This window comes from Rhineura floridana, chromosome 3, assembly GCF_030035675.1.
Source record: "Rhineura floridana isolate rRhiFlo1 chromosome 3, rRhiFlo1.hap2, whole genome shotgun sequence".
Taxonomy (NCBI): Eukaryota; Metazoa; Chordata; class Lepidosauria; order Squamata; family Rhineuridae; genus Rhineura; species Rhineura floridana.
Genome location: NC_084482.1, coordinates 188826309 through 188839610, shown reverse-complemented (window position 1 = coordinate 188839610; position 13302 = coordinate 188826309). Strand labels below are relative to the sequence as shown.

The window sequence follows — 13302 nt, the reverse complement described above, 5'->3', positions numbered from 1 at the left end:
AATGATATTTTGTTGGGTCCTATAGCACCAGTCTCTGTCTGTCTCTCTACAGGTGTGGAGCAGGTCAGCATCCGCCTGGACCTAGAGGCAGAGTTCCACTTTACTCACCTCATCATGACTTTCAAGGTATGTCCCCCTTGGGAATAGGTGGGCTTCTTGTCCAGTGGAAGGATCCAGGCTTTCCTAAGAGTGTAAGAAGAGCCCTGCTGGATCAGACCAAGGCCCATCTAGTCCACCATGTTGTTCTCTCAGAGGCCAACCAGATGCCTATGAGAAGCCTACAAGCAGGACAGGAGCGCAGTAACACTGTCTTGCTGATGGTCCCAAGCAACTGGAACGCAGAGGCATACTCCCTCTGATACTGGAGGCAATACAGCCATCATGACTAGTAGCCATTGACAGCCATATCCTCCATGCAACATGGAAACTGGGGGGAAGGGCCCTTGCTCAGTGGTGGAGCATCTGCTTTGCATGCAGAAGGTCCCAGGTTCAATCCCTGGCATCTCCAGGTAGGGCTAGGAATGTACCTAGGCTGGAACTATGGAGAACTGCTGCCAGTCAGTATAGACAATATTGAGCTAGATAGACCAGTGGTCTGATTCAGCTTAAGGCAGCTTCCTATGTAACCTTGGGAAGCATGAGTGGCCTTCTGATTTTGTGTTTCTCTGTCACCCTGTTCATTTCCTCACAAGGGGAGGAACCGTAGCTCAGTGGCAGAGTATCTCCTTTGCAGGTCTTGGGTTCAGTCTGTTTAATCTCCAGCTAAAAGGATCAGGCAGAAGGTGATAGGAGAGAACCCTGAACCTGAGACCCTCAGGAACCAATGGCAGTTGGAGCTCACATCACTGGGCTAAGAAATGTCATTTGTCATGTGGTTTTGCATCACCATTTCTTTACAATGACAGCAACATATAGCCAGCATTGGGGGTGGAGTGCAGAGTCGGATTGTGGTGTGGGAGGAAGGGTCTTTTACCCTTTGCCCCTACCACAATCCCAGCAAGAATTCCTTCCCACACACACACACACACTCCTGGCACACCTGCTATTCACAATAGGAGGAAAATGAGAGAGGAATGGGCTTGGGGTTTTACATTGTTTGATTATTTTCTGAGGCCCTATAATGGGAAAAAATCAAACAGAGAATATTATTGTGAAATATTTTCTCTTGGAATGAGCTATGGTTAAATTAAACAAGGGAATTATTAAGCTGGGATTTCCAATAATATGTTAGTAAATCTTTTGTTCCATAACAGTGATCTGTAGGGTGAATAATTTTTTTAATTTCAGCTTAGTGCACAGCTGCAGCTTCATGTTGCCCATAATATTGTGCATATTTGTCATCATTCAAAAGGATATACTGTTGCTATACTTTCGATCCATTTCATTTACAAAAGAATTCTCTTCTATGTACTAATCAAGTTACACATAATATAAAGTGTGGTTTAAATAAATCATACGTAATTTTAGAATAAGAGTGGTAAGTGGCGGTAACACAGCCGAAAGCTCTGCTCACGGCCGGAGTTCGATTCCAACGGAAGGAGGAAGTCGAATCTCCGGTAGAAGGGGTCGAGGTCCACTCAGCCCTCCATCCATCCATGGTCGGTAAAATGAGTACCCGGCATATGCTGGGGGGTAAAGAAAGGCCGGGGATGGAACTGGCAATGCGACCCATATATATGATCTGCCTAGTAAATGTTGCAAGACGTCATCCTAAGAGTCGGAAACGACTTGCACTACAAGTGCGGGGACACCTTTACCTTTTTTAAAAATTATCATATATGTTTCCATATTTTTTCACCTCCCCACATAACTTTTTCCTGTAAGGTAAAAAGCAAAAAGGGATTTGTTTCAGATTATGTTATTCCCTTGTATTGTTCTGTTTACTGGTTCCCCCCCCCTTCTTGCTCTTACCTTAAGCTTCTTTGTACTTGCGTTCAGGCGCCTCCATGGTCCTCTATATCTGTTGTTTACTCCTCTTAGGATTCTGCCCTATAACAGGACAAACTATTTACCCATCAAGGCCAGTATGGTCTGCTCTGATTGAGCATAGCTCTCCAGAATCTCAGGCAGAGTGTGTTTCACCTTACCTGCTACCTGTCCCGTGCTGTGGACAGCATGTGATCATCCCCCACTGAGGTCTGGCCCCTCCCCAGACCTCTTCCTCTTTGGACCTTTTGCTCTCCCTTAGGAACGGGGAAGAAATTCAATTCAGTTCACTTTTGAAGTTGAACCTACCAGAACAATATGTGAACTGAAACACAGTCATCTTTCAGAATTTGCACTTCTCTGAAGTTTGCATGCAGTTCTCCAGCGAAGTAATGTGTACAAAAATTTTAAATACTTAAGTGTGGATTCCTCCTCTAGGATGCACACCTTAACGTGGTGAGGGGGGTTGAGAGTGTAGAAGAAGCTGAGAGCAATGCTGTCAGGAGTCTAAACCAAGAGACTAGACTCCTAGCAGGGGCACCCATGGCGGAATGGTCAAAGCTGAGACACCAGATTAAGATGCATCCAGACTCAGAGGAAGGCAATAGTAAACCACCTCTGAATACCTCTTACCATGAGTATCCAAAATACAACACAAGATGCTATTGGAGGTCGCTGATTCATAGGGTCGCCATAAGTCGAAATCAACTTGAAGGCACGTAACAACAACAAATGTGCATTAAATGCATATATCAGTGAAAAGAATGTTTAAAATGCATTATATGAGGTAAAATTGTGTATAAAATGTGTATATTAGGAGAAGTTCACACTAAAATGCTGGTGAATTTTCATGACTTTTTTTTAAATTGCAAACTGATGTGGAAATGTGGAGAATTAACTTAAGATACGAAAAATGAGAAATTGAAAGAAAATGAAACTGTCAGATTTGCCCATCCCTACTCTACAGCCACTAACTTTCTAGCTGAGGCTAAGACAGCCTTTCCCAACCAGTGTGCCTCCAGATGTTGTTGGACCACAATTCCCATCTTTCCTGACCATTGGCGATGCTGGCTGAGGCTGATGGGAGTTGTGGTCCAACAACATCTGGTGGCTCACTAGTTGGGAAAGGCTGGCCTAAGACAACTCTCTATTTCCTGCCTAAGTGCCTTTTTCCTCTTTCACTGGAATGTCCTTTCACCTGACTTTCAACTCTCTTAGTCTGTCTTTTCATTCAAACTCCTCTTTAAAAACACATCTGCCCACCCTGGCCTATCTCAATTGACACTCTTTCACCTTATTCTTGTTTCCTTTCCTATTCCTCCTCTACCTAATGTGTCTTTAATTTTAGATCACAAGCCTGCAAGCACAGTATATATTGCCTAGGGCAGCCTTTCCCAACCAGTGTGCCTCCAGATGTTGTTGGACCACAACTCCCATCTTCCTAACCATTGGCAATGCTGGCTGAGGCTGATGGGAGTTGTGGTCGAACAACATCTGGAGGCACACTGGTTGGGAAAGGCTGCCCTAGAGTCTACAGTGGTATTGGGGAACCTGTGACCCTGCAGATGTTGTTTGAATCCAGTAATTCCCACCAACCCCAGCTAGCATGGCCAATGGTCAAAGATGACAGGAGTTGTAGTCGAACAACATCTGGAGAGTTAACTTTGGTCTGGGGCCTGGTTCACCCATCTGCATCCATCACTTGACAACTGGCACATCAACTGATGATGACTTGCACATTTGAATGGGCTCATTTGCAAATCTTTCCCACCCTACCCTATTGGATGACCATTCTAGTCGCACTCAAGACTTCCCACTTTTCCTCTACCCCCACAGACCTTCAGGCCATCAGCTATGTTGGTGGAGCGTTCAGCAGATTTCGGCCGCACCTGGCAAGTGTACCGCTACTTTGCCTATGAGTGTGCTTCCTCCTTCCCTGCTGCCTCCCATGGGCCCTTACGCCACGTGGATGATGTCATCTGTGAATCTCGTTATTCAGACATTGAACCCTCTACTGAGGGTGAGGTGAGTAAAAGGCAGGGTATCCAAAGCCGTAGGATTACCGGTGGAGTGGGGGTGAGGGTAGGGAGATGAGTCCAGCTTTGAGGTTCAGTACCAAACAGATCATGTTGGTGATGCCTTTTGAGACTGCCTTCTCCTTTATGTAGAGGCCTGGCTCAAAGCATGCAGAGCTGGATGCTCTAAACTGCCTGTTGCCCTTGATCGATACTCTTTGTGATATGACAGGTCTCTCTTCCTTGCTCCAGGTGATCTACAGGGTACTGGATCCAGCTATCCACATTCGTGACCCCTACAGTCCAAAAATCCAGAGTGAGTCTGTCTATGGAAGGTGGGCCTGAGCGAGTCTGTCCATGGGAGGTACCCTGAGGAGGGGGGAGCTAGCTTGGGACAAAGAGTGGCTGAGCATGCAATGGATCCTGTTCCCCACCACCCTCACCCCTCTGCCTTGAGAGGAGTTGGGTTCCCAATGGACAAATAGTATTCTGACCTCTTAAAGTGAGTGGGATCTTGGAATATGCCTGCTGTACCAACCATTACATTTTGACCTTAACGGTGAAATCAAGCCCCCAAATTGTAGCACTAACATGCCAGACTGGAGTTGCTGATCCCGAACCAAACAAGAAACATGCACGCACGCACGCACGCGCGCACACACACACACACACGCACGCACGCACACACACACACACACACATCTACAGGCCTCATGATCAACTCTCATAAAAATTGTGCTGCAGATGCACCTCAGGCTATCTTGCTCATTGTCATGCCTCCCTCGGATGATTCCTCAGAGGAGGATGAGGAGCATTGGATTGGCACAGCAGACCCAGGAAGAGGGAACAAGTAGACCCACCCAAGATGCAGCTCCAGAACTCCAGTCACTAGATGTTCAGGAGAAAGCTGGAGCTCCGCAGTCAGACTCAGGGAGTGAACAGGAGGCCCCTCCACTCCCTGCAGAGTGAAGACGCCTGCGAGCAACACAGCAGTGCAGGCATTCTGACTAAGGCTACAAGCTCCCGGGAGTCGGAGGGCTGATTGCTAGCACCTCAACAAGGGAGGGGAGCTTAAAAAGGCTGTGAGTGGCTTGGGGTTGTTACTGGAAACAACGTCGACCTTTCATGACTCCTTGTAGCCAGCCTGGCTTGTGATCACATGTCTTTGACCCTGCCCTGTCTCATCGGATCTCCGGTACCTTGACTTTGGACTTCCTCAGGACTCGTCTGTTCTTCACTCTCTCGGCTGTTCCCCACCTGGTATTTACACTGACTGTAATTGCGGGCCTCCTTGCCTCAAGCCTGACAGATTTACGGCCTGGTTGCTGGCCGTTATCTGCTAATTACCTTACTGCAGCCATAAACTATTTCACTCAGTAGGCAGAGAATGACACTCATGTGCAAATGCATACATTTCAGGAGATATGTGATAGTGGAGCAGACTGAATCAGAAGGTGATGGATTCTTCTTCTTTAGCGGTTTTGTAAGTAGAGGCTGGATGGCCACCTATCCTATCAGGGCTGTAGAAGTGGATTTTCTGCATTTGCAGGGAGGTTGGATTGGGTGACATTTGAGGTCTCTTCCATCTCCATGTCCCTCCACCCCTATGAGTACCTAAGACTTTCATTCTGTTCTGGAGGGCTCCTTCAGGTCCCATCACTATCTGAGATACAGTAGGTAGGGCAGATGTTCTGCATAAGGGCTTTTCAGTTGTGGTGCCTAGGATTTGGCATGGCCTCCTGAGCGAAGTATGCCTGGCCTTGTCACTGCCTGAACTAATGAAAGCTATTCTGCTTTATAGAACTGTTGTGCTATTTTGTTTTGCTCTTGTTTTGTACATTTTGCACTGTGTTGTTTTAATCATGTTGTAAGTTACTTTGAGTATCTTGGTAGAAAGGTGAGATAAAAGTTAATACATAAGTCTAGTGTGCTCATTTATGAAGTTCTGCCTCATTAATGAGAGTGGTTTCCAAATACAGACAATCACACATACGGAATGCTTCTTTCTTACATTTATAGCCATCATGGAATCCAAGGTGGCATACCAAGGAGGTGTCAAATCCAGGTACTCACCAGGCCCAGCCTAAATTGAGCAAGATGATCCTCATGTGCTTTCAGACCGTACCCTGGGAATTGCTCCATACATTGGATCTTTTCCTCCTGAAAAGCATCCTGTTTCCCACCAGATCCAATTCCCCAAACAAATGTTTTACTGGCACAAATGCTGGATCCTCATCTGTGTGAGAACCATTCTAGACCAGGCGTCCCCAACTTTTTTGTGCCTGGGGTACATTAGAAAATCTAAGAAACCTGTTGCGGGCACCACAAAATATTTGTTTCACAGAAGAAAAACGGAATGCCCCCGACAAAACATGCAAAACAGCAGTACCCCAAAAACAATTAAAACATAAGACAAAAACCAGGCAGCAACTCGTCAACCAACCAGACAAAAAAGCCTGACAAATAATAATTAAAAATTAAGAAGGACAGGGGGTGTCGGTGGGCACCAAGAACGTGTTTGAGGGTGTTGTGGTGCCCACACAGGTCCCACTATGGGGACCCCAGTTCTAGACAAACACACCCAACAAAGGATTCCAGTCCCTAACAGTTTCTGTAATAGCTGATGATTTGTGGTTTTTAATTTTTCTATGATTTTATTGTATAGATATAATTGTTGTAAACCAGTTTGATATTTTTAATGACATTGCAGTATACAAGTATTTTTGTAAATAAATAAGAGGAAGGTTAGCTTAGACACAAATTATTTAGCTGGCTAGTGAATGATTCCCTGGGATCCTAGTGTGGCCTGCAGCTGGCCTTGTCATTGGTTTTATTTGGGGGCTGGATAATTTTGGCCCTAGACATGTTTCTGCTTTGTCAGCAGCTACATTTAGCTATTGACTTTGTGAACGTCTGGAAAGCTGTTGTCCCTCCCCTCTCCTCCTGTTGGGGTGTGCATATTTCTGACTGATCCTAGCTGATTGCTTGTGGAGGCTGACAAATCATATATTTATAGCCTAGAAAGCCCACTTACGAACCTACAGCCTAGTCTAGAAGGCTGTCCTCCAGTGGTGATGCCTCTCTCTCTCTCTCTCTCTCTCTCTCTCTCTCATTTATTTATTTATAATAATACTGCAGTTTCATAAAAATATCAAAGCGGTTTATAGCAGTTATAACTATACAATAAAAATCACATCAAACATTTAAAATCACAGATCTTCCTTCTCACCCACCTCAATCTTGGTGCCTTCTCGGTGGTTGCCCCCAGGCTCTGGAACTCCTTTCCTAGGGAGGTTAGACTGTCTTCCTTCCTGCTAGCCTTCCTTTGGCAGGAACTTTCCTGTTGCAACTGGCTTTTGGGAACTGACTGCAAGTGCTATTAAATAGGGTGCTGTTCTTACTGGTTTGTATTTTTTTTAAATCACTGTGTTTTAACTGGTTTTAATTTTATAGTTAGTTTAATTACATTTTAACTTCTGTATGTTTTATTTATATATTTGTTTTAATTTTGGGGGGAAAGGGGGGTATAAATTAACAACAACAACAATAATAATCTTTGTCTTTCAGATCTCCTGAAGGTCACCAACCTGCGGGTAAACCTGACCAAACTACACACACTGGGGGATGATCTGCTGGATTCCCGACGGGAAATCAAGGAAAAGTACTACTATGCTGTGTATGAGATGGTGTTGCGCGGAAACTGCTTCTGCTACGGGCATGCCTCAGAGTGTGCCCCACTCTCTGGCAGCCCTGCTGATGTTGAGGGCATGGTAAGGCTTCCTCATAGCTATATGGGTACACATAGACACACTGCCGTTTAGGCAGGCCAGCTCCTCCCTCAAATATTTTAGGAGCAGAGGAAGCTGCCTTACATTGAGTCAGGCCCATGGTTCATCTAGCTCAGTAGTGCCTACAGTGGCTGGCAGCAGCTCTCCAGGGTTTCAGGCAGGTGACACTCCCAGCCCTACCTGGAGATGCTGGGGATTGAACCTGGGACCTTTTGCATGAGAGACACATGCTCCACCAGTGAGCTGTGGCCCTTTACTGTTTTTATATAGTGCCTTTCTAATAGATTTATATCTTTCCTTTTCTGCAATGAACTCAAGTCAGCATACATGGTCTTTCACCCACCTTTTATCCTCACAACAAACCTGTGAGGTAGGTTAGGCTAAGAGACTGTGACTAATTAGCCCAGGGTCACCCAATGTGCTTCATAGCTGCATGGGGGTTTGAACCCTGGTCTATCACTCTAACTGCAACACCACACTGACTTTAGTATCTGCATGTCATGCAGATTTCAACAGGTGCAAGGTCTTCAGTATATAGAAAACTAATGGGAAAAGCTGCACCTTCCTCCCAAACAACTGCTCTCTCACAAGGCTAGGAGCTGGCAGTGCTACATTTCTACATTTGTAACTGCCATGCCTACCCCTGCATTGTGCTCTAATGGTTTGTCCCCTTCCATCTCCCCCTGAACACCTGTCCTAAGGTGTGCTTGGGGCTTGCAGGCATAATAGGCAAAGTAGGGGCACTGGTCAGATCCACACATGCTTAGCTTCAACAAGGTGCTTCCAGATGGTTAATTGGGTCATCCAGGTTCCCAATTAAGCCTGCAAGGAGCATACACTGATACTGATAGGTGTTGCTGAGCTGCTAGAGACATTAGCATATGTACAATTCCTTGAGCTGCATGATGGACAGAGGGCAAGATCTAAAAATACTAAACTGGCAACCAGTGCCTTTGCTACAGTGGTGCTTTAGCACAGCTTCCCCAAGGATGATGGGTAGAGCTCAGTCGTAGGATGGGTGGGGCAGTGCATGAGGGACAGCGTCCTCCAGAAGTGGCGTTCCCCAACTTAGTTCCCTCCAGGTGTTTTGGACTCCCAACTCCCTTCAGCCTCAGGTGTCATCAATGAGCAGGGATGACGGGGTTGTAGTCCAACCCAGTGTTCTTCAACCTTGGGTCCCCAGATGTCAGTGGACTACATCTCCCATCACCCACTGCCAGCTGAGCCAATGGTCAGAGATGATGGGAGTTTTAGTCCAGCAACTTCTGGGGACCCAAGTTTGAAGAGTGGACTAGCCAATCTGAAGGGCACCAGGTTGGGGAAGGCTGCTTATGCAATTCTCTTCCCCCCCCCCCACTTCCGCTAGCCGAAAGCAGAGATGAGGAACTACGCAGAGCTCTGAGGCTTCACCCTTGGACTATTGGAAACGTATTAATAATTTCCCTCTGTCTTTTAAGTTTTTGTCAAATCCGCATGTTTTCAAGTTTATTTTAAGAGCTGGAATCATGCTGTATAAAAAACAGTTTCTTGGAATGCTAAACTCAATGCCAAACACCAGATGCTGTGCTTCTATGGTGCTGAACATAGCAGAATATTCACAGCCAACATGGCCTTTGTCCCACATGAGATTTAGAATACCATGTACCATCTGAAAACATGAGAACAGAGAAAGACCTCTGGGCAGCTTCTTTCATTCACTGTGGGATGGGGCCTTTATTGTCCCCTTTGTTTGACCACAGGTGCATGGCCGCTGCGTCTGCAAGCACAACACCAAAGGGCTGAACTGTGAGCAGTGTAACAGCTTCTACCATGAGCTGCCCTGGCGCCCAGCTGAGGGGCGGCGCACCAATGCTTGCAAGAGTGAGTGTCGGAAGGGGGTACTGAGGGAACAGTGAAGCCAGGAGGGATGTTGGTGCATCCAGAGGCAAAGCTGGGATGGGCTACCATGCAGGGAGGGCAGTGATGATCGGAAATGAGGAGTACTCTCCCAACGCACCCATATAATTGAGTTTTTCTATCGCCTGTCCCAACAGTATCTGAATTCAAGAGTGGAGGGACGGAGGTCACTGCACTCCTATCACTTGGGTGCTTCTGCTGATCTAGTGGCTCTGGGGGTCCCACATGCCCAGTCCTACAACTTAACAGAGGGCACTTCCAGAACATCTGTATTTTTGGATGGGATTCAGTCACATACTGGCAAATTCAAGTTGCGCAGTTAAAGTTGATTGAAAGCTCTTGTGCAACAAATCTGCTTCCTCAAAAGATCGGACTTTTTGCAATAAGGAAAGTGATGGGGAAATACACTGGAAATTGTGGGTTAATATTTGCTTTGATGCACTGTCATCTAATCTCCCCACAAACAAATCAGGATGAACACTCAATAAACAGGTCATCCAGAAGCACCCAGAGTGAGGCAATTTGGGAAGGCAATAACAAGGCAGCAAATTGTCAATTGTTTAAGACAGTGTTATATTTTTACTGTTCAAGGGGCACTATGCATGGGGCAGGAGGAGTGGGAGAAATGCGCACTTCCATGTGTGAAAACTGGATGGCTGTTTTGCTGCAGCAGTGTGTCTGCTGCAGCTACCACGTCATGCAGCCCTGGGGAAACGGATCCTTGTGTGATACTTAACACAGCAGTGTGTACATGGAGGTTATTTCTATGTAGGAAACTGTCATGTGTGAAGCAGCCCTATGAAGTGGAGATTGCCCAGGGCTTTGAAATGGATCTAACAAATCATGTTCACCCTTGTACGTGGTGGCCCTGTGTGTGTGTTTCAGGGTGCTAATTCTCTTTATTTATTTATTTTCTTGCCCACCCTTCACCAGAAGGTCCAGGGTGGGTTACAGAAACACAGTACAATTAACACAATAAAAAACACAATATTTCCACATAACACATTGCAGGGAGGACACCAAAATCAGGTCTTCAGTTTTCAAAGGCTATGCACTTCTATGGGGAAGGAATTCTGCATTTTTGGTGCCATCACTGAAAAGGCCGTCACATAAGCTGCTGCTCCCCGAACCGCTGAGAGCCCCAGAGCCACCAAGAGGGCCTTCTTCGGTGATCCTAATTCCCAGGCTGGTCTATAGAGGAAAGAGGCCCTTTGTCAGTTATTTTTTTTTAATTGTTTTTATTGATTTCATAGTAATTTAACATGAATAATATAATGATACAGCCCTTTGTCAGTTATGTGGAGCCCAAGCGATTTAGGATTTACATGGATATGAGTGATGGGTATGGGGGTGTGGGGTCAGGGTACAGGCACATAGTCAAGGACTTTTGGGCATCATTACCATCTCTCCGCAGAGTGCAACTGCAATGAGCACTCGCACAAGTGCCACTTCGACATGGCCGTGTACCTGGCCATGGGCAACACCAGCGGCGGGGTCTGTGATGAGTGTCAGCACAACACCATGGGCCGCCACTGCCAGCTCTGCAAGCCCTTCTACTACAAGGACCCCACAAAGGACATCCGTGACCCCAGCGTGTGCCGCGGTGAGGGCGTGCTGTGTGCATGGGAGGGTGGGGTGGGGGAAACGGGGCTTGGGGTCTGCATGTTTTCAGGAGTGGAGGAGGTCTCTTAAGGAGAGGCTCCCTCCTTCAGCACTGGAAAAGTAGTGTTGCGTGCTTTGGAGAGTGGGGGCATCTGGATTTGCCGATGGTCCCAAGGCTTTGTTTGTTCCTAGAATCATTTAAGTCATCTCCCACTTACAGTTGCATCCAATGTTAGTCATACTCAGAGCAGAAGCATTGAAATTAATGGACATAATTAACATAGGTCCATAGGATCTATTCTGAGTAGGACTTAGTTAGATACCACCCTTAGTCTTTTGGAAAGTTAAGCCTGAAGGCACAAGTTTCAGACTCTAGTTTGAACCAAAGTCCTGTGATTCTTTATTTCAGGGGCAGGGAATCCCAGACCCAGGGCCGAAAGGAGCTCTCCAGGTCTTTGTTTCTGGACCTGGGTACTCTCCCTAGGCCACTCCTCCTCCTCACTGGCCCTGTTCCATGCCCCTTCCAGTTCCTTTGCTAGGCTAAAATGTGTGTCCCTGAACTGTATGAATGCCTCTTGCTTGCTAAGCAGGAGAGATGTGGACGTAGAAACCTCTGACTTCTATGTGGCCTACCTACCACCAGCCTTTGGAAAGTTGCCCACTAGGGAATGTTGCCCTTGGGTCAAAAAAGGTTCCCCACCCTTGCTTTATTTCCTCACCACAGAGCTTCTAAACCTCCTTCTGGGGAATGGCTGGCTTTGTCCTCAGCCTAATGTCCACAGCATGCAAAAGATATTGGCATGTGGACCCCTGGTGGAGTCCTTAAAACAGGAGTGCCTGGAAGGCAGCCTAGGCACATTCCCTTGAAAGCCTGGGGCTCCGCTGTTCAATAGCAGTGTGCAGCGTGAGGATTTGCAAAGGTTCCAAGTCTAGATCCTGATTTCAGAAGCTGATGTGGAGCTGCCAAAACCTGTCTTCTTTAATTGTGCATCAACAGGAACGTTTTCCTTTGCCTGCAGGTTGGTTGTCTCCGAAAAGGGTGCTCTTTCTTCATTGCTAAGTTAGCAGAGGCAGTCTCTGTGTGGAATTTAGCATGTGATTTGGCAAAACTTGCTGAGTTCTAATGGGCAAGATTTTCAGGCAAACTTGAGGACTTGCACCCCTCTCTTTAACAATGGAAACTGTTTTAAGTTATGATTAAGAACTTCAGCTTGACACATCAGACCAGTCCATCCAAAAAGAAAATATATCTCTTCCTGAAAGTGGCATGCTTTTTTTTGTTGCTGGGTTAAATGGGGGAGGGGTTAGTTTAAGTATTCCCACTCTTTGTGCTTTGAATTGTGGGATCTGTTCTGTGCCCATCTTTGACAACTGGCCCTTTTCTGCCTGCCCTGTAGCCTGTGACTGTGATCCCGATGGCACACTCGATGGTGGGGTGTGTGATACACATGATGATCCAGTGCTGGGCCTGATTGCCGGGCAGTGTCGCTGCAAGGAGCACGTGCAGGGACCACGCTGTGACAAGTGCAAACCCGGCTTCTTTGGACTGAATGCAGAGAACCCTCAAGGCTGCCAACGTAGGTAGCCCCTGATGGGTTTTGCTGAGCCTGTCCGGTTCCTCTTCTAAGCAAGGTGCAGTTGTGGGTGGGCTGTTTTAGCCCGTGTGGTATATTGCATAGAATATAGCACAGCCTTCCCCAAAATGGTTGGACTGCAGCTCCTGTTATCCCTGACTGTTGGCTGGGTTCACTGGGGCTGATGGGTCCAAACATCTGGAGGGCACCAGGCTGGGGGAAGCTGGTGCAGGACTTGGTCTGAGGAGAACTGAGTTCAAATCCCTGCTCAACCATGAAGTGCACTGGGCCTGTCACTGTCTCTTGGAGCAAACCTAGACAAAATGTTAAAGGTGTGACACCATTTATGTTTATCTCTTGGTTGTTGGCTGCCCTGAGCTCCAGTTTGGAGGAATTGGATGAAGGGCAGGATGATACTACTACTACTACTACCTGCCCTTTACCATAAGGTCTCACGCCAAGTTACAACAATTTAAAAATAAAATATTAAAAACAGGTTAC

General features: G+C 46.6%; 1 protein-coding gene across 3 annotated transcripts in view; it reads left to right on the top strand.

The window, feature by feature from the left end:
- LAMB2 (laminin subunit beta 2) overlaps positions 1-13302 on the top strand; it is a 76515-nt gene that overhangs the window by 18051 nt on the left and 45162 nt on the right. For 2 of the 3 annotated variants that reach the window (XM_061618846.1, XM_061618847.1), the window contains 7 exons: positions 53-126; positions 3763-3951; positions 4194-4257; positions 7509-7711; positions 9469-9589; positions 11040-11228; positions 12625-12804. In XM_061618846.1, the coding sequence (XP_061474830.1) occupies positions 53-126; positions 3763-3951; positions 4194-4257; positions 7509-7711; positions 9469-9589; positions 11040-11228; positions 12625-12804 (1020 nt within the window). Of the gene's footprint in view, positions 1-52; positions 127-3762; positions 3952-4193; positions 4258-5560; positions 5619-7508; positions 7712-9468; positions 9590-11039; positions 11229-12624; positions 12805-13302 lie in introns of those variants that run through there. The other variant, XM_061618848.1, reaches the window with a different exon arrangement.